At 34.9% G+C, this 21,149-nt stretch overlaps 2 protein-coding genes across 9 annotated transcripts in view; one reads left to right on the top strand and one right to left on the bottom strand.

The window, feature by feature from the left end:
* MKRN2 (makorin ring finger protein 2) overlaps positions 1 to 20,972 on the top strand; it is a 43,478-nt gene extending 22,506 nt beyond the window's left edge. Inside the window, exon 9 of one of the 2 annotated variants that reach the window (XM_030043434.2) lies at positions 20,956 to 20,972. The gene's annotated coding sequence lies outside the window, so the exon portion shown is untranslated. Of the gene's footprint in view, positions 1 to 13,286; positions 13,304 to 20,955 lie in introns of those variants that run through there. The other variant, XM_041118648.1, reaches the window with a different exon arrangement.
* Positions 1 to 21,149, bottom strand: part of RAF1 (Raf-1 proto-oncogene, serine/threonine kinase) — an 81,279-nt gene that overhangs the window by 8,482 nt on the left and 51,648 nt on the right. For 4 of the 7 annotated variants that reach the window (XM_030043423.2, XM_030043420.2, XM_030043425.2 and 1 more), the window contains 12 exons: positions 18,246 to 18,462; positions 17,169 to 17,281; positions 16,010 to 16,112; positions 13,643 to 13,800; positions 12,550 to 12,648; positions 10,947 to 11,100; positions 9,339 to 9,398; positions 7,464 to 7,491; positions 7,245 to 7,372; positions 6,050 to 6,167; positions 1,991 to 2,075; positions 758 to 934 (listed from right to left, as the gene is read on the bottom strand). In XM_030043423.2, the coding sequence (XP_029899283.1) occupies positions 758 to 934; positions 1,991 to 2,075; positions 6,050 to 6,167; positions 7,245 to 7,372; positions 7,464 to 7,491; positions 9,339 to 9,398; positions 10,947 to 11,100; positions 12,550 to 12,648; positions 13,643 to 13,800; positions 16,010 to 16,112; positions 17,169 to 17,281; positions 18,246 to 18,462 (1,440 nt within the window). The remainder of the gene's footprint in view (positions 1 to 757; positions 935 to 1,990; positions 2,076 to 6,049; positions 6,168 to 7,244; positions 7,373 to 7,463; positions 7,492 to 9,338; positions 9,399 to 10,946; positions 11,101 to 12,549; positions 12,649 to 13,642; positions 13,801 to 16,009; positions 16,113 to 17,168; positions 17,282 to 18,245; positions 18,463 to 21,149) is intronic. The other 3 variants (XM_030043422.2, XM_030043424.2, XM_030043427.2) reach the window with 3 other exon arrangements.

The raw sequence follows: 21,149 nt of genomic DNA, 5'->3' as shown, positions 1-21,149 counted from the left end.
CTGTATAATGCCCTAGAAAACTGGGTGCTGTCCTCACATGCATGAAATTTGTATGCTATGCTAAGGTTTACTTTTTACAAACTGCTTTAATTTGCAGTCACAATACATGTCCCTAGTTTTCTGGGTGTCTGACTGGAAACCTGGGTCCTGATCTACAAAAAGGATGAGCACTGACAGCATCAGCCCATGTCAGCATCTTCTATGCTACGAACATTATAACATGGTCTGAGAGTAGTGAGGTGGTTACTATATCAACTCAGACATCTGGAGAATGCTTCCAAAATATATCCGAGTGTGTGAGTCCCATAGCCGTAGAATAGGAACAGCCATTCCCTCATCCCACAGAAGTACCATGCGTATGAATTAGTGTTTGCCAAACACTGCAATGTTATAGTAAGTAACACAGGGAAGAAGGAAAAAAAAAAAGTTAATTCTATGTTTAGAATAGGATACCATCTAGTGCATTACAGTAAGACCTCAAGCTACAAATGAAGATAAAATACAGAAAAGCTGACTGTCAAGTGACTAGTGGTCTAACATGAACTAAGGCCATGATCCATGGGAAAAAAAAAAACACTAAATGAAATTAAGAATGCATACAACAGTGCTGAATTAAGGCTGCACAAAATCTTTACTTGGTATACCATTTTGATCTGTTACTATTTTAGTGCAGTAACTCCACATGTTAGGGTTTGGGGAAGAGAAGGGAAACACCATTCCAAGAACAAAAATAGCCAGCATTGTTTATCCTACTCACTCCATTCCCTGTGCTGTCTGCCGAGCAATATCAATGAGCTGGAACATTTGGAACTTGGTCTCTTGAACATGCAGGTGTTTATACAGACTGCTTCCTTCACACCACTGTGTAACAATGGCCAGATTATCTTTAGTCATGTAGCCCATAAAGAGCAAAATATTAACATGCCGAGTCTTCCTAATAGAAAATAGTAGAAAAAGAAATTAGTATCTTTATGAAAAATGTTTTCAAATTCTTTTAAAAGTGCATTCCTGGCTGAAGGAACATATTTCAGCTTTTGAGTCCAAAACCATGATTTTCCTGCAAAATTTTTGCTAGGTGGATGTGTGCGTAAAGTTTGGTTTTAAAAATAATAAAAATACGCCACAGTTGTGAATTTATAATTTTTAAATAAAATCAGCTGATTTTCTGCTTTTTAGTTAAAATACTTCCTTTTAGTTCCAAGGAAATTATTTTAAATCAACCTTTAAGAAAAAGATGTCATGGAAATTCAAGGGTTTTGAAATTAGTAACCAACGTTCACACTTGCAAGTGGTATTAGAAAAAGTTACTGGGGTAACAGAAATCACCCTGAAAGCTGTGAAAAAGTGACAACTTTAGATAGACTGAATCCCAACAGGAAACTAAAGGGTCATTATAAACCGTGAAGGCATTAACAGATGAGAAGATAGTTCTTGTGTACTCTAAGTGGTTCAGTTTCAGGATTAAAATTACAGATATTTAACTGGATGCTACAAAAACAGTATTTGAAAGCAGAAAACAGTTATGTAGATCAGAGTATACATTAAAAAAAAAAAAGGAATTATGCTGCAATTTTAAAAGGCACAGTTCAAGTACTCTGTCCAGTGATGAGAATTATGGCAGAATTTATTAATCCTCACCTTTTACTACATGCTAATTGGCTTCAACTCTGTCCATCTTTCCTCACCTTTTACTACATGCCAAATGTGACCTGACCAGTTATGGATGTTTAGTATTATTTATCTGAAAAGACAACTTTCAGAAACAGTGAAGAACCACTGAAATACTCTGAATTATGATTGCTGTCTCACAGCTCCACAACAATATTCAGAAGTATCACTCTATGCTCTCTTTTTTATTCTTCTTCTCTGGAGATCTGCTTTTTTTTGTCTATCAAACATAGAATATTGGGGAAGATGGCTTAAAGGAAGGGTAGTAGTCAAATACAGTGCCTTGGAATAACAGAATTTAGCAAGGAAACTACCAACTCACCTTAATACAGCCACTTCATTTCTGAAAGCCTGGAACTGTTCTGGGGTTGGATCTACAACCTTTAGTATCTTCACTGCTACATCCCCTGAAAATACATTTACCATAAAAGTTACTAAAAATGCTGCTTTTTTTTTCCCCAAAAAACAACATTAATATACAGTATATTTAGATTCCTAATCTGTGCACAGTACACCTCTACTAATTTGTACATAGGTCAAGATTTTCCAGCAGACATAATTTCCATAGTATCAAGCAATTAATTTACATGAATTTCAGTCTAATGGAAAAAGTCATTAATTGTTCACATGCTTCCCTTCTATTTTTTAACAGCTATGGCTGGCAAGAACTACACATATGCTTTTTGCACAATATGAAGCTACTAAAATCTCAAAGAGTTGTTGAAAAGGAAGGTATTCTAGGGTAGGTGTGTTCTCAGCACATTATTTCAAGCACAGTCACATCGGAGTCTCTCGGCTTCCAAACAGTATCCAAAGTTTCATCACTTTCCCTTTTCTATCCGACTTTAGCACGCATATATATACACCTTTGTATTTTTATATAATTGTTTATATATTAAAGTTTATATATATATATATATAGATATAGATAGATATATATAAAAACTATAGATATGTATATACATACACATCCTTTTTTAATATAAACTTTATTTAAAAAACAAACTTTATAAATTTAAATACTGCTAAATTTCAGGAATGGGAGGGATAAATCTTCTATCCAGGAACAGCAGAAAAATCATGAATGATATAACTGATTTTAGTATTTCATTAACAAATTTGGGGACTACGGAAAGCAGAATATCTTACTGTTCTTTAAGCTGATACATTATAAAATTTTAGTTAAAAGCTTCAGTTGAATTGCTTTCAGTGTCAGTGCTTGCTTTAAATTTCAGTATCTGTTAAAGAGTAATACAGAGGGGAATATATGATGATCCAGTGCTATCTGTTTAGAGACTGTTTCCAAGGAATGAAGTTGTCAAAACCTTTACACAGTGTACATACAGACAACAGCAGAATTGAACTGATTCAAAAAAGGTACAATAGTGGAATGAAGCCGACTGTTCTAACAAAAGTAAAAGCACTAACAGCAAGACCCACCAATTCCTCAGTGAAAGAAGCAAGCACCACATTCATTTTAACTATGGATGGACAGCATTTTAGAATTCAAGAGGGGGATAAACTTTCCTTGACACAGGAAGATAAAAGCAGCTTAGGAAAACAAAACTTCAATCTTGGTCCACATGCAGTAAAAAGATTTGAGAGGTGCTATACTCCAACATAGGCTTATCTCATAGTTCAAAGGCTGCTGCCACTTAGCATTACAGCATCATCACCTACATTAAAAAAATCCCTACAGTGACAGATTTCTCTGCTACCACAATCACTAGTTTTCTTCTTCTTAATATGGTCTCTTTTCAAAGATACATGTAAAAAATATATTAGCATATCTCTAGAACATAACGATAACTGAATACATTAGGAATACTAACTGCTCAATTAAAAAATGTTGCCAACAAAGTATGAGAAGGATATGCAAACTGGTACTTGAAAGTTTCAGAGTACCCTGAGTGAACTGCAGTATCTTCCACTGTAGTTACCAGTTGCTTAATTTGCTGTATAATTTGAAGTCACAAAGATGCACAAATACTGAACACATTATTATACATTTGTATCTTCTTCCTTTAACTTCAGTAAATGCAATATACTTCCTATTTCATCCTCTAGCATCTTCATAAAAGAGAACCATCGCACGTTTGCAGTACGCATAATGTTTTAGAACTTACAGATCTCTCTGCTTACAGACCAGAACAGAATATAACTGATAGAAAGACTACACTTTCATGTGACTACCAAAATCAAAGGCTTTGAAGTAGCCAGTTCCTACTGCTACTTCTCTTGACGTACAATGCAAGACCAATAGATGGTCTACCAGTACTTGAAGTATATTGGTATGAGCTATGCCCAGACAAGGCAAGGATGCAGCATCCACTGATTACAGGCCAAATGTTTTCATATTATTTTTCAATATATTCTCCATTATGATCCTTGCTCCACAGATGAAGAGATGTTTTTAACCTTACACTGTTCTCACTGAATCAGGTGCCACACTTTTTTTAGGCTTGATGGCATTTCCCAAGCAGTTTTCTCTACAGAAACAAATACACAATAGCACTTGTTTTGTTTAGCAGCAATCTGAAGACAAATCAGCTTCCGCCACCCCCCAACCACCAAAACCCTAGAACTGATTACCAGGGTCAAAGGGGAAATGTGAGTGTTTATGATAGGTAGTCTTCCAACCCATTTAAACTGCCTTGGTTCTCTTTCCGCCTTTTAAATTTAGAAGCATGCTACAGGACACTACAGGATCCAAATGGGGTCTGTAACAGAAGTGGTGCAAATACGAAAATTAGTACTTAACCATCAGAACAATCTGGAAAAATATGGAAGTGCAAGATACCTGTTCAATGAGACACGCGCTCCTCAGAGCAAGACTCTCCTTGACACTTCATTTTTATTTTGGAAGACTAAATCAGGGAAGCTTATTGGAAACCTAATACCTTTTGCATATAGTTGTACACAATCTTCCACAGGTACTCTCCAAAAGTTCATTGCAAACAGCCTTTTACAGTTGGGCATGTTAGGAAACCCAACACCTCTAACTTAATCTAGAATTTTTACTTAAGTTTGCAGCAATCTTCCCACTTCAATTAATTTCATTTAGCTTCACCAAAACATTTTTATTGCTGTATTTGTACTATTAGAATAGGTTACTACAAAAAAGTCTGCAGTTTCACTAGTTTGCGCAGTGAACTCCCAGTTTCTTCAATTCCAAACAGGAAAAGACTTGCAATAAATATAATCCTTTAAATCTTTTAAGACCACACCACAAATGATGGTTACAAAAAGAAAAAAAAATTAGTAATTTAACTTCAATTTTCCTGAGAAATCAAGAAAACTATAAACAGTTAACCACAAATAAGGAACTGAATCTTATCAATACCAAGTTAGGAGACAGCTATACAGCCATCCTGTGCACACAACAGAGTTCTTTCTAAATATGTAGCTCCATGCATTTCCTAACACACCAAAGTTCTTGATACATGAAGAGTTGCTAATGTTTTATTAAAATAAAGATTAACAAGAAATTCTTATTTATTACTTTGTTTAGTGAAATCTTACTTAACCTATTTTTTCTCTTGATTTCTCTGTTCCATTTCACGTATATAATGAAAATCAATTTAACTGTTCATGAATATTACTTTTAGCATAAGAATAGTCCTTCCATTGATGCTGACAATATTTGGGCTAAGACACGCAAGTATTTATTCTTTAAAAATAGAGGGTGGAAGTTAAGTTTCCAGATTTTGTCAGCTTATTTTATGACAATAATGTTATTTAAATTAGGCCCTGGAGGGGTTTGTGTGTGTTTCTTTTTAAATCACAAGCCCTGAATTTGGAAACTAATTCTGTAGTTCTGCAGTGTGCCTCTTTTCAAAGTATTCCAGCTAACTTTATATCATAAACTCTCACATCAACCATTTTTTCCCTAGAAAAACTCCACAGTAAAGACAATTTATCCTTATTTCCTTTCCCTGCCACCTTGAATATAAGTTTGCTAATTAAACCACAGAGATATTAAAAAGAAAAGGTAAACATAATTTAACATCAGGCTGTGAAATTTCCCAGCCAATTCTGCTAATTCAACCCTGCTAATGGAAAGGGAAATCTTTTCAGAAAACAAGCTGTTGTAGAACATGGTAATAAAGAAAACAATGTTGGCTCCAATATAGTGAACATGTAGATGGCAGCTGTGAGATTCAGATTTTGATGTCTGTTCAGCAGTTGTGAGATTCAGATTTTGATGTCTGTTCTTTGCTCAATCTCCCCACTGCTAATATTAGGAAATTAATATTTCTCACCTAGTACCTTTGGTGGTAGATAAGCACACAGCACCATTAAAACAATTTTACCTTCTTCTGGATTGCTGTCCTACCATATCAACATTTTGAGAAGATGGTAACACTTGTCAAGAACTTACCGTGCCATTTGCCTTTGTAAACTGTTCCAAAAGAACCTGACCCTATTCTGGTAGAAAGCATGACTTCACTTGCTTCTATTTCCCAGTAATAACTGGAATCTCTCTGTCCACGAGGCCTCTGGAACAAAAATTGACATGGCTTTTAGTCGAAGTATTTCATCAAATATATTATATATACACACCAAAAATGAAATAACTTCCTTCATAAAAGTTTAAGATGCACTGAAACCTCAAGGATTTTGTCCTGCAGTTTGGACTTTTGTTCTTTGTCTCAATTTGTGAGGGGTGGTGGGTTTGTTTACACCCCCACCCCATCCCCCCCCAAAAAAGACAAAACATTATCTTGGATGGCTTGAACTGCTTAAGAAGCTATCATTAAGTTCTGCACTAGAAACTTAAACCCTGATCTTAGATCTTAAGAGGAACAAATATTTTACAGTCAACTATTTAAAGACATCTGAAATACTTACAAAACTTACTGACTTTTTCAAAATTGCAATACTAAAATTCAGGAACTCATTTACATATTTAAAAGGAATAGACCAAAGAGACGAGAGCAGAATTCTCAAACGTCTAAGCGATTAACAACTGTGTGTGCCACTAAGCAACTGTACTTTCATTTTTATACCTTATAAGCCTTCAAAAAATTCGAGATATTATCCATTATTATTCTAACTTTTCTCCACCCCCCCCCCCCCCCACCAAGTTTACATCAAGCCTTTGAGGCAAAACTTGCATTTTGTTAAATCTATTTTTCCCTGAGATGTTTTGAGTAACTTTGCTATGAAAATAGTGGCATTATCAATATCCCCTTTCTATGGAAGCTATGGCTATACAGTTCAAATAGTGATAATAAGGCTAACTTTAAACATATTAAACATATTAAAAAAGATGCAGCCCCTAAAGATTTAGAAAGGTAATCCTTGAATCTGTACTGAAAAATAATTTCACAATACTGTCTGAAATGAATTTTCAATCAAGACCACTTTGTTCTGGGTATTTATAATGCAAGGCAATAGTGCCATCTTTCCCAAGTTAGTTAAAATTATATCGCCATTATATACACACACTGCAGAGCAATTCAAGATTACAATCAGCTTTTCTTGCCTTTAAAGTACAGAAATTTATCCCAACACACCGCTACTCCCAGCCTAGTTTAACATATTAAAAAATAATCAAGTATTACCATACTTACAATTTTGTTTTTTTCTTGTGTATTGGATCCAGGGGCTCGCTCTCTTTGGGCTGGGACTGGGGTTTTGGGCTGAGACCAGCCAGTTGGACTCATATTGTTAGGACTTCCAGACAGAGCAGAGGGTGAGGCTTAAATATAAAAATAGAAGAAAAACAATTTGTGAACCAGAAAATAAACACAAAATAATAATATAAATTATTTTATTTTTTGAAACCATACCTGATTCACTATGGCTTCGAATTGCATCCTAAAACAGAGGAGATAGATAATGAAGTTAATAAATACATGAAAGCATACAAAGGAACAAGCAGAAATAGTGTTGAAATCATTCCTGACTGTTTTGGTCAAGTGCAATATGGTATTGACCAACACTCTCCAAAAGATGACAGCTTGGTTATCTTCTAGTTACAAGAATCTTATATGCAAAAAACCATGCAATTTGTGGATTCTTACAAAACATTAAAAATATTCACAGCATCTTAAAAGGTATTACTACCAAAAAAAGAAAGGGAAGAGGGGAAAAAAAAGACACAGGACAAGAAGAAACACCAGAAATACTGTCTGCATTCCCACCACTGGATTTTTGTACATGCTTGTATTTCAGATCTGAACATAGCTCCGGTGATGGTCCTGTATCTCTAGGGGACAAGTTCTCAAAAAGGTTTTGGGTTACAAGTAGGAAAACTTTTAAAAGCCCCTAAAATATTCCAAGTCAATATACATTTTGAAATACCTCTACATACTATTTCAACCCAAAAAAGGAAAAAGGCTATGTCTAGCACCCTAATACAAAAACACGTAATTTTCAAAACATTTCCCCACAGATTAAAGTTTGATGATATTTGAAAAGCATGTTCTTACACAGTTCACTAGTTGATACAGTGCGACAACTCTCACCTCATGCCACAGGCACTTTACAACACAATTCTACAGCCATGCACAAGATAAACTAAGCTCTGACAAACATGACTTTACAACTTTTCTCACCTGCTATGTATTATCCCAAAGTACATACAGGAAAGGTAAAATATCCAGGTACTGTATAAGTACAAAGCAAGAACATGCACTACAGAAATGTTAATACTGTCAAAATTAATAGAAGTCAATTCAAACTTTCTAACTAATTAGTAGAATAATAAATGTAAGATTTCATAGGAGGACAGAACAAGCCTACATTCCACCATACAGTTTTCAAATTAACTCAGATTATACTTAGTAAAGATTCTTTTATGAAATACATCATTTTAGCTAGTTAGTTGCATTCTCCCAGGCTTGACTCTATATACAGGATTCTTGCAGAGTACCTCTACTCTACACCTGAGTGGATTAAAATCTGCATAAACTGCCAGTGAAGAACTCTTGCAAGTTACTATTTTTGTCCATTTTGAGGACAATAAAAATCTTTAAGAACCTGACTCAATAACAAGTGATGTTTTTTGTACATCAGCCTGAGAATGTAACTGCTTTCAAGTAAGCTGGCAAAGGATAACTAAATGATTTAAAATTGTTCTCATACTTATGTATATGTAATTCTTATTTGAGAAAAAGTATTTTTGAACTTCAATCCTGATGTGAATATTTTCTTTTTTTGTTTATGAATCCTACAGCAAATGAACCAAAACCAGTGTTCTTTAGAGCTGTTCTTACAACACAGATAATACCATACATAGTGCTGTAGTCTGTCACCTTTACTTTGATGTGAAATAAAAATAGTACTTCATGTTCTTAATCTAAGGGGTTTGTACAGTTACATTCAACAAAATAGTTTCCAGAGGAAAAAAGCCACACAATAGATGTGTTTGAGAAGGTTTTTCTTTAAAACCTCTGTGACCAAATGCATCTCTAATCCAAGCCTATTCAAATTCACACCAAATTTCATAGTAGTATGGATTCATCCAGCTAACCTAAAAATGAAGCTCTTTATCAATTTCCCACTTCTAATTAGCATCCTCAATATTTAAGTATAAACATGCTATAAAGATTTTCATCAAATCAACTCCAGATCAAACATTTCATGTGGACACCGCCATGGCTTACAAGTTATAGCAATCCTGTTAATCACAAGAAAACAAAAGGCACCAAGAAAATACCTACTCTTCCCCTCAAACAAAATCGTCTGCACCAGGAACTGGGAGAAGCATTCAGGCTGTTATTCTAGGCCAACACAGTAAGAGATAAAAGAAAAGAACAGAGGAAGTATAAAAAAGAAATTTCTAAAAATCAAATGTTAGGATAAATGAAAGAAAAAGTAACCTAATTTCTTTGATATATGATAATTAAGTGCAGTAAAACTTTTAAGTAAGTACTCCTGTTCAAACCGAAAAGTTCACTAGTATCCATCCTTTGGTAAACCACTTTATTAAGGTGGTCTTTCTCATGTCGTACTAGAGGGTCTCTACTACTTTTTTTTGTGGTGGTATTTTTTTTTTTAAACTTTTTTTTAAGCCTTTTGGAAATGCAGCTCTTGCCTTTTAGACATGACTGCTATTTTTATTCAGTCCCTATGATGTTATGAAGAGCCAGAATAGAAAGCATTTCTGTCTTTACTGCTATGCATAAAGGGTAAAGAAAGCAATGTTCTCCTTAAAGACTCAACACACTACAAAGTTCGATAATTCATATTCTCTTTCTTGAGTGCTTCATTATTTTTTGTGCCATAAAAGATGGTCAGCTGGGCTTCTGGAGCAGTAAAAAAGGCTGTAAGCCTAAAAAAAAAAACTAAGAGAATGGGAGGGTACCATCCCCCATAAAACCCAACTGACACGAAAAAACTTCATAGGGCTGCAGTGCACTTTTCTTCAGTTCCAAAGGTCCAGAGGACTTCTCTAGCACATTTCAGAGAGTCTTCACATTTCATTGAAGCCTATAAACTACCAGCTGAAGACGCAAGTAAACTCAGCAGTCAAAGACTTTTGCTTGGCCTAAATAATTTTTAAACTATTCCAGAGCAAAAAAACAACAAACAGTGCTCTCTCTTAAGTCCTGCTGTTCAGCACTTTCTGCAAGCCTTTCCTGCACACCACTCCCTTATTTTGTTAAGGTTATCACGAAACAAAACAAAACAAAAGAACCACTTTAGGCCTGACTTCAAAGAATTGCCTCTCACTACTGCCAGTCTAAGGTAGGAAAAAAAAAAAAAAAAAAAAAGAAAAAGGTGCTTGCAAGCAAGTAACAGCAGAAATATTCCCAGGTACAGATGGCTTTAGCACACAAGCCCAGGATCGCTGTTAATTCCATACAGGTATAACACAAAACATATTGCCAGTAAGCTTTGATTTGAGTATTCCAACTCCGAGAACTATGTCCAGACTTACAGTACCTGTAGTCTGATTTAAAATAAACACCAGCCTCCCCAACAAATCCAGATTTTTAAGATCAAAAGAATATTTTTAGACAGGACTAATAAATATTTCTTCAGCAAAACTGAGCTTATTTTCTTTTCAGATCTGTGAAACTTGACTGTTAAGCTCTTTACAGACACCAAAAATCTACCTAGAACTTCAGCAACGTTGATAAAGACTGCAAGAATGAACCATTAACTTTCTATGCAAATGTGTCACCTATATTCTCCATTACTCAGCCAACTAAGGCAAAGAGTAAGCAAATAACAGAAAGCAAAGAAGAAAAACCAACCAGTGACTATTAGATGACCAGTCACAATTTTAGTTTAACTTTATGCTATTCCCTCCCTACCAATATTACCTCAATTATCCGGCTGTCTACAGGCATTGTAGTGCTAACCATATGGACATTTGGTGTGGATGTAGATCGCTGTCTTTGGGAAAGAGAGCCCTCAGAGGAAGGATTTGATGTGTTGAATGTGAAGGCATGAGGTGTAGAATACCTGTGCTGGGAACTGAGAAGGAAAGAGAGAGAAAGGGAAAGTTGTGGTTATTTTTTCCCCTCTTACAATTGAAAAATACTGTTCAATGTAACCTGTGCAAAAGCAATATACATAGAATTCGAAACAAGAAAAATTGGGACTTACACACTAACTAAACTATTTGGTCAGCTGAATCATTCCCAGTTTAACTTAGGAAACAAATTAAAAAACTTGAAGATCTTGTCAGCTCACATACTTATCTAGTGTGTTTAACACAAGTCTGTTTCTCTCAGTATAAATTTTGCCACACTTCACCTCAATCCCCATCAAATCACATTTAATATACTGATAAAATACTGGCTCTGCTGGATTAATTCAGGTCTGTGAAATTTAAACAAACTGCTCATTTCAAGCCTGTTAAATGCATAGCTTAAGAGCTACTTTTACTGCTAAGCCTTGAATTTGTAAAGGTTTGCAAGACTGTTCAATGGTTCACACAGAACAGCCAGCAAGGAAGTCATGAAACCCAATACCAGTTAAAAGGAGGCCAACACTGAAATCCAGTTCAACAAAAAGTGATAAATCATAGCTAAGGTCACTCAAACCTTATTTATCCCAAATCACACAAGTATCTTAACTGAAATCAGCCAGCATTCACAAAAAGCTTAAAAAGCTATCAAGTTAATGAGTCATTTTTCAACAACACTGGAAATAAAATAAGACAGCAAAGAGAACATAAGATCAACCCCTGGTGCAGTTAAATAAAGAAATACATAGAACCATTTGCAAGTCAGCTACGTGCTCTGTGCCTCGTTCCTAAATAGGCCAAGATTTTTCAAAGGGATGTACAAAAAAGAAAAGATGGCCTGCCCTCTTCAGCCTCTAGAATTTCAAGGAAAAGAATACAGGCACAAATTAGGATCAGAAGACAGGCCCCTTTGAAAGGATGGCAATTTTTATTCTAGCATTTAAAACTACAGAAATGTTCTCTTTAGATCTCAGAGTTTTCTTTAAGAGGAGAGTATTTTCAGTTTCCACTGTTCTCTCTTTAAACTCTTACCTGTCATCATAATATTAGAACCTTATTTTAGTTTATATATGCAAGTCATGCAAAACAAGTCACAAACCCTTACATGTATACTACCTGTTCAGATACAAACTTAATTCACAAAAATACCAAAGGGAGCCTTGAATTCTCTTAGGCAGGAAAACAAAGGTCTCCAGAAAACCTTTAATACCCTCCCTTAAAATCTTAAGACTAAGAATTATAAATATAAAAACCCAAATCAATGTTTTGCTTTAATCTAAGAACAAGAAAGGACACTAGATATAATCTATGATGAAGTGGTGTTGCCTTCTTGCACATTTATCCCAACCTTCTATAAGATTGCTCTATTTTTGAGGTGTTGGGGGTGTTTTGGTTTTTTTGTTTTTAAACAACTGTATTTCCCAAAACAGAAATGACAGGAAATACTAGCTTACCTAACAGGTATCCGGGAGACAGACTCCCGCATCCGTCTCATTGTCAAGGGAGGTAGTGCAGGGACACCACTGTCACTGATATTTGAATTTGGGAACAATCTGAAATATCAACAAAAACAATTACAATTTCAACTGCTACACTACCTCCTGTACAATGCTCTTTAAAGCTGAAAATTTAAAGGGCTGTTTCTTTCCAGCATAATTAACTTCATGAACACATTCCTATCTTTACATATTTTTCCTCAGTGTATGGTATGACTAAACACTATCTTCAGACTCCCAAAGAAAATTTCCATGTGTTCTTTCTAAACTTAAGATACAAATCTTTTTACATCAGACTTCAGATTTTCCTGAAAGGGTATTCGACACCAAATTTTTTACGTTCTATTAAACCCAGGTAGCACCAAGTGGCACAAGTCATCCTACACGCTAATGACTAATCAGTGTAAGAAAATGCATAACTATATGACCAAGTTTAACTATAAAAAAAAAATACAATCACTAAGTAAGACACATAAAATCAGTTCTGGGTTTTAACACTTCTGCATAAAAGGACTACTTCTAACATAATGATTTTCAACTTTTTCTAATCAATATTCGGAAAGTATTATCCTTCAGCAGTTTTCTCACCGTTCCATGCATTTTCAACAGGGTGTCAAAAGTTGTGGTAGTTCTAAACACTCATGCTTCCAGCAGCTAAAAACCAACTGAATCATGGCCTTTTTTTCTTCTAACAGAAGTGTTATGTGAGAGGAATTACTATTGCTCTGTTGAAATAGAGGACATTCTAGCAACTGCCTCGTCATTCAAGATCTTTGTTTGCTTGTCCCAGAATATTAAAATCTACAGCAAGAACAAAATCCACCTAATGTAAATGGCCTTCTTCACCTGGGAATAGACAATCATTGCTGGCTGTTTTATGAAATCAATACACAAGTTCTGTATATTGATGAAAGTGACTATACTTCCCAACAATCCAAATTTATCTCTATTATAAGATATTAAAAAAAAACAAAACAAAACAAAAAACAAACAAATGATGCTTGTCTGTCACGGAGAATTACTGTTGCTATTAAAAAGGAACAGTCCTTACAAGAGTTGCCTGATATTGCTCCAGTCAACACACATGGTTGGAACTTTAGTGCTGCAGTGTTCGTGGAATTTATAACCACATGTCTGACACCGAAACCCATTTAGCAGGAACTTCTGGCAGATGTCACAGAAAGCAAGCTTTAGAAATGTCTTCCGAGCCTAGAAAACACATTAAATGATTAATCCAAGCTACTAGCTTCTCTTCATTAGCTGAGGTGAACATCTTCAGAGCTTGACATAAATAAATACCATGTTAAAATGTTATCAGTGCCCCCAAAGTGCTACTGAACTTAAAACCACACTTGAGTATTCTTGCATGTATTTCCAGTTTGGTTGGAAACCTGGAAAGCTTACAAACATTTAGAGCTTTGTTTACCTGATTTTTTAATTTATTTTTAAGGAAAGAAAAAAGGAAAGAAAAAAGGAAAGAAAAAAGGAAAGAAAAAAGGAAAGAAAAAAGGAAAGAAAAAAGGAAAGAAAAAAGGAAAGAAAAAGGAAAGAAAAAAGGAAAGAAAAAAGGAAAGAAAAAAGGAAAGAAAAAAGGAAAGAAAAAAGGAAAGAAAAAAGGAAAGAAAAAAGGAAAGAAAAAAGGAAAGAAAAAAGGAAAGAAAAAAGGAAAGAAAAAAGGAAAGAAAAAAGGAAAGAAAAAAGGAAAGAAAAAAGGAAGAAAGAAAAAGGAAAGAAAAAGGAAAGAAGAAGAAAAAAGGAAAGAAAAAAGGAAAGAAAAAAGGAAAGAAAAAAAGGAAAGAAAAAAGGAAAGAGAAAGAAAAAAGGAAAGAAAAAAGGAAAGAAAAAGGAAAGAAAAAAGGAAAGAAAAAAGGAAAGAAAAAAGGAAAGAAAGAAAAAAAGAAAAAAAAAAGAAAAAAAAAAGGAAAGAAAAAAGGAAAGAAAAAAAGAAAAAAGGAAAGAAAAAAGGAAAGAAAAAAGGAAAGAAAAAAGGAAAGAAAAAAGGAAAGAAAAAAGGAAAGAAAAAAGGAAAGAAAAAAGGAAAGAAAAAAGGAAAGAAAAAAGGAAAGAAAAAAGGAAAGAAAAAAGGAAAGAAAAAAGGAAAGAAAAAAGGAAAGAAAAAAGGAAAGAAAAAAGGAAAGAAAAAAGGAAAGAAAAAAGGAAAGAAAAAGGAAGAAAAAAAAGAAAAAAGGAAAGAAAAAAAGGAAAGAAAAAAGGAAAGAAAAAAGGAAAGAAAAAAGGAAAGAAAAAAGGAAAGAAAAAAGGAAAGAAAAAAGGAAAGAAAAAAGGAAAGAAAGAAAGAAAAGGAAAAGTGTTCTGTCACATTCAAAATCACTATTTTGTGCTCAGTAAGGTGACAGTTCGGTGGGCCAAGAATTGGGTTTTTGGTTTGGTTTTAGTATAACCAAGGAGGTGAAGGAGGATCAGATCGTAAGAACCACCTTGGTTTTTTTATTAGTCAAAATGCTTGTTGTGTGCTTACAACTAACTAATACTCCTTGTATAAGAAATAAATTCCTTAGTAAATAAAATAGTTTAAGGAAATTCTACTTTTTTAAATGGCCTAACTTTTTTTAAAGCTTCTGAAATACAAAGAAAGATTTAAAAGAACTAAAGGGTTTCTTCCTCCAGAGCATACTGTGGAGGAAGACTTGAAGTTTGAGCTTCTTCCAGATCTGGAGAAAAATACTAGTTTCCTGGTGATCAACTGCAGATGATTTTACTTGTAGTTTTCTAAAAATGTAAAGTAGAAGCAAAGCTACTTTCAGTTTTTGTAAATCAATCCTAACCTTTCTAATGGAGGTAAATGATAATCCTTTAGTTTTGCCACTTGGCGCAATATATTTCCGGGACAAAACAACAAAAAGGCTAGAATATAGGAATAGAGTTCCTTCCCAGGGAGAACAAAATAATGCACAGTGAAACTGTTAGAATTAGGCATTATCAGTTTGTTTAAAAAAAAAAAAAAAAAAAGCTCTATTTATTTGCTCTATACTGAGCAAATAATCCATTTTTGAGAAGGAACTACAAATCTAAAGTCTTTCATCCCCCCAAAAAACATTCTGTCAAATTACAAGGCAGCATTAGTTCACAAAAAAATGTCATGACCTTGCAGAATTAACAGCACCCCTGTACATTCAGTACAGTTACCAACAGTCCAATGAAGCTGCCGAACTTATACAGCCTTTTTTGACTGATGAGCCAGAGACTGAAAATACAAGTTACCTCCCAGTTCTGGACTTTAAAGACATGATATCTTAACATCACAGTTACAGAAATATATATTTATATAAAATCACTTCAAAACCTCCCCACTGTGTTCAGAAAGCCAAAAGGTACCTAATGCCTAAAGCATTCTTTGACTGAACATGTGGTTCAATTGATACAATTTACATCAAAATACAGAAGAGGAAAAGCTTACAAAATTGTGTGTAGTGAGTGGAACATGATCAAGGAAGTCCACTTGCAGTTCCTCTCCAATCAAGGAGGCAGCATCTGTATTCCAATCCAAACGCACTTTTTTTCTGAAAGAAAGAGAAAATGGGGACAACAAAATGAATTAGGAGGTAAGAAGTCTGGCCTAATCAATGATCTATGTTTTGTGAGTTTTCTTGAGCAAACTGAAAACAAATACAAAAAAGCCTCTTAGTGAGCTATACTGCAGTGTCTTTCACTTAAAAAATTAGAAGCAACTTTGAAAACAAAGAAATTCACCTCTTTTTCTGTTTATTTTTTAACATGTAAGTCATTTAGATATATAGATTATTTGAAATAAGACACCTAGAAGCTGTAATGGAGTCACAGAAATACCTTTATAAACAAAACATAAGAAATTATGAATGGGAGACTTAGCAACATGAAAGCCATATTACGTGCTTCAGCACTAAAGTTACTGGTGACCCCAGAATGGACTCAGTTACATAGAGATGTAAACCCACAAATGACTGCCTCATGATTGAGGCTTAAAGGAGCATTAAGCCCAAGCCTTACGAGGTGTGAAGTTAAATGTATTAACTCCATGAGATACCTTCACTCCCTCAGCTTGTAAAAGAATCATTTGGTATTTAATAGCAGCATCCCCGGTCCTACAAAAAATAAGGAATATCTGAAGTGAGATTTAAATCCAAACATTGAAAAGTTGTAGAGGAATGTAGAGCCTTAAAACTGAGCACACAGAGGAGACGTTCATTTAATTTGGCTAAGAATCACTAGCACTGAAGTTTACCAACTACAAATGCAAAGGAGAAATGCACCTCAAATATGAAGGCATATCACATCATTTCATCTAGAGTATGACAAAAGCCTCTGTAAGATGCTACAAGCACTTGAGTATACCCCTCAATTTTGAGCATTTTTAATATTTAGCTTTAAAACAAAAATAAATTTTTTCATACCCAGGAAGCTGAAGGAGTTGCCCTAGAGGAAGGTAAAGAAAGCAATATGGAAGTGTTCACAATCAAATTGTGCTTTTAAAAGAAACTAGCAAGAGAGAGGAAGAAATTATTATTGCTGCTATTCTAAAAAGAAGATTTTTACATTCTCTAGTTGAAAGTTTCACATATAACATTCCAGACTCTTACCCTTTTGGTTCAGCAAGAAGTCGAAAAACTGCACAGCATTCTGGCTGCAGACCTCTTACTTTAAGTGCCTTCATAAGACAGTCATGTAAGGTCATCCCATTTCGCACATTTACCTGTAACCAAAACAAATGTAGTCAGTGACTGCAGAATTTGTTTAAACGTTTTTGGGTTGGGTTTGTTTTGTTTGGTTTTTTTTGTTTTTTTTTTTTTGGGGGGGTGGTCATATTTTTCTCCTTTTCTTTAAAAGTTCCAGTAAAACTGCACAGCCGTTCACTTTTCAAGTTAATACATAGATAAATAAAAATTACTTGTATGATATAACAACAGACTGCTGTGCCTTCCAATTTAATTCACCACACGTTAAGCCAACCTGTCAGAGGCAGGCACATTTTCTGCCGTATACATAACTATAGTGTACATATGCAAAGAAAGTTTCGAAGCCGTTTTATAAACTTTTCAATTTCTTACAATTACTAAGTTTCTAGGAAACAGGATTTTATACAGCACTCATACAAGTAGACAGCCTGTAAAAGTAACAGAAATGCAGGCAAATGGAGGTACCTTAAGTATAGAAAAAGGCTTAATTTAGATTCCAGGGAACTTTGCGTAAGACTATTATTAGTACACTCAGCTCCAAGAAATCTAGTAGAAGCATTCCCTCAAGAAGTTTCACTTCAGCTTTAACTACCGTACTTCACTGTGGGCATCCAAGTGAAGAAAATGGTGACAGAAATGACTACATGTTTTACTTCATGTTTTAATTCAAGTTTCAGGTACTTCATACAGGCATCATTGTTTAGGTCAGCCACCTACTGTCTTTTAATGCTCAATATGTAAGCAAAGTATCTTGCTCATGTATATTGGAAAAATACAGCACTGAGGTAGAGAAATACAGGTTCTGAAAATACAGATACACTGCTTTCAAAATATGTCCTCTAGAATTAACAAACTGATAACAACACACTTAATCACAGTAAGACCTTTTGTGAAGCTTGGCATTTCTCTTACCAGATACAGTCATAGTGTTAGCAATGGCAACAGTATGACCTTTCTTTCATTAAGGTAATGTAGACTTACCACCGTGCGTTGCTTGTTGGGCAAGAAAACACGAATAGTATTACTAGTTTTGGAAGTATCTGATATTTTGCCATCATCAGATGCTCGGCGTTGATAACCAAACTGCTGAACGATAGTAGGTGAAATACAGTTTGGGCCATCAAAGACAGAATCCTTGAGTCCCAAAACCATTACTGATAGTCTTCCAAGCTCCCTGAATGTGCTCCATTGATGCGGTCTAAGAAACAAAAATTGAGAGAGTCAGGGAAAATCACAACATCCTTCACTGTAAAGTGGTATGCTCTCTTCCTGAGACGACAGACCTCACAGCCTCTATTGAAAGCATCTGAAAACTGCATTGCCTTCTCCCTTGTGACATGATCAACCTACACATACAGGGTACAGTTCACCCACATCTGCAAAATTAGCCTGAGTCTTGAAAGCATTTGACTTTCTGCACTTAAACAGATCATCAGTAATAAAAGCATAATTCCTCTCACTGCGTCTCTGGTGTCACAGGAGCAGTTTACCATCATGTTAATTTAGATAATCAGTGCCTGACAGGCCTTCACAAAGGTGGCTAGATGCTAGCTGCAGGCCAAAAGAATAGTCCTGTAAGTCAGATACAGCATGCAAACATTAGCAGACTGTACTGTTATGAAAAAGAGGCCCATCAGGAATTATAATACAAAGCATTCATTGAAGAAATTCCATTTTTATCAGTGATTTGGGGGCTTTGGTTTGGTTGTTGGTTTGTTTGGGTTTGTTTTTTTTTAAAGGGTAGCAAGTTTAATACTGTTAGAATACAACAAAATACATAACATTTTAATGGCGTCACAATTTACACAGTATGAAACAGCAAAAGGAATTTTAAATCCCCACACACTATGCTCAGTTACATTTCAGCATAAACCTCTCCCATTGCAGGGACAAGAACAACTCCCTGCATACTTCCAAATCAGCACACAGTACTACTTTTGCACACTCAGGGACAAAGAAAAAGGTATCAGTGTATTTTTTTTTTCCCCAGCTATCACCACTTCAATGCAGCTTGAACTCCAAATTATATTCCAAATGTATCTTGTTCAAAACTAAGCAAAAACAAAGTCTAAAACAGTTTTGAAAAGTGAGATGTACTCCTTGCTAAATTTCCAAGTAGCCAGGTTCATTACCAAGCTTTCAAAAAAAAAAAAAAAAAAAAAAAAAAAACCACAAATCATTGAAAATAAGCACAGTAGTTTATTTCCTCCATAAAACTGCATCATTCTACAAACATCTGAGAAACTGATGTTCAGAACTACACAGTGCAAGTGCACATCTTTTGCCATGTTAGTAGACTGTTTCCAAATTAATCTTCAGTGGTTGTGCACACCACCTATATTCCTCATCACCTCTAAGAAAGGTAAAAAAAGTCATACTAAAGCTGCAAAGTCAAAAAGCAAATCAGTCAGGAAATGCCAAAATAAAGGTCTTCCTAGCAATCCTAATTCTGTCCCCTTATGGTACAGGAAAGACTTACACTGAAAGACCTACTTTGTTCCGCTGAAATCACTAACTTAATTCAGTACATAATACCAAATGCTCCTTCACTGAACACCTATCAGTATCTATTAAAGTCTCATTTCATGTGTGGTCCTGTACCTCCTCTGTTGCAAATTATTTGAACCCTCCAATTCATTTCCTTATGCCCTTTTGTGTAGCGCCCATGCAAAAAAAAAAAAAAAAAAAAAAAAAAAAAAAAAGACCCCATTTATCCCAAACATTCACATGCTTATGTCAGAGAAAAGGAGATGGTATTTGTTACAGTTGAAGAGCTAAAGTAATGGAATTCATGGAAAAAAAGATCTACACTAGTGTTAAGTGTCCATTTTGGGATGCCCAGAAGGATAAACTTTGAATTTCAGAGTGTTTTCACTCACAGCACAACTCCAGAAAGCCTTAGCTAAATTTAGAAGTACTTAACATTGCTACAGACCTAAATCCAGATCTGACTAGGAGCTAGAAAGGAAACATAAAAACAAAACTTAAAGGTTTGGTTTATATGCGAACTGCAGCAAAAGAACTCTAGGCCTCTTACACTCTCTGCTATAAAGGGATCTTTCGGTCAGTTCATGAACATTTCTTTCACTGACAACATATACAATGACAATATACATATCCTCTCCTTCCCTCCTGCCAATCATTGTCACTCCTGCATCAGTGCCATCAGTTGTGCAGGTCCAGTTGTTCAAAGGTTCAAAATATTTAAATGTCAGTAAAATTTATAACTCAATACCCAATCGAAATCTAATAGGATTTAGATACTTGGAATTTTTTTTTTTTTTTAATCTATGGCACATAAATTACAACAATCTTACATTTGATGTAAAAAGGGAACAAGTAATGGGAAGACACAGAGACACTCTGAAAAAAGGAGGGAAGAAGGGAGTTAAAATTCAGGAATACAACCAAGTTCATCATGCACAAGCAACTACAAGCACAACAATCTCGCAATTCATATGCATTGCCCTACTGACAGGAATCAGAAAGGTGAAAAAGAAGTTACATACAGTTGCAACAACCGTATTATGCATATGGACAGCCAAAAAAGTAACCAGTTAGACAGTAACAGTAAAAACAGAGTGGAGATAAACTGTTAGATAAGAGGGGTAAGATGAAACTCAGACAGCTTGTTCTCTTTCCTCCTCTTAACTTACCCACTAAGGAACCCTACTTTATTTCACTCTTCTAGGTAATACATGAGACAAAACAAGAAGAGGAGCTCAACTGGATTTCTCTACTAAGCTGAGAGAAGGAAGACCGAGGCAACCACCAAAACCTCCTTGTTGTCACTGCTGACATAAGTTGACAACACCGTTAACATTACAGCCTTTATATTTAGTATTTTGACAAGCGGCCAACACTTCTTGAAAAATTCAAGAGAAA

Source organism: Aquila chrysaetos, chromosome 20 (assembly GCF_900496995.4).
Source record: "Aquila chrysaetos chrysaetos chromosome 20, bAquChr1.4, whole genome shotgun sequence".
Taxonomy (NCBI): Eukaryota; Metazoa; Chordata; class Aves; order Accipitriformes; family Accipitridae; genus Aquila; species Aquila chrysaetos.
The sequence above is the reverse complement of the archived record's forward strand: the minus strand, read 5'-3'. Positions and strand labels throughout refer to the sequence as shown.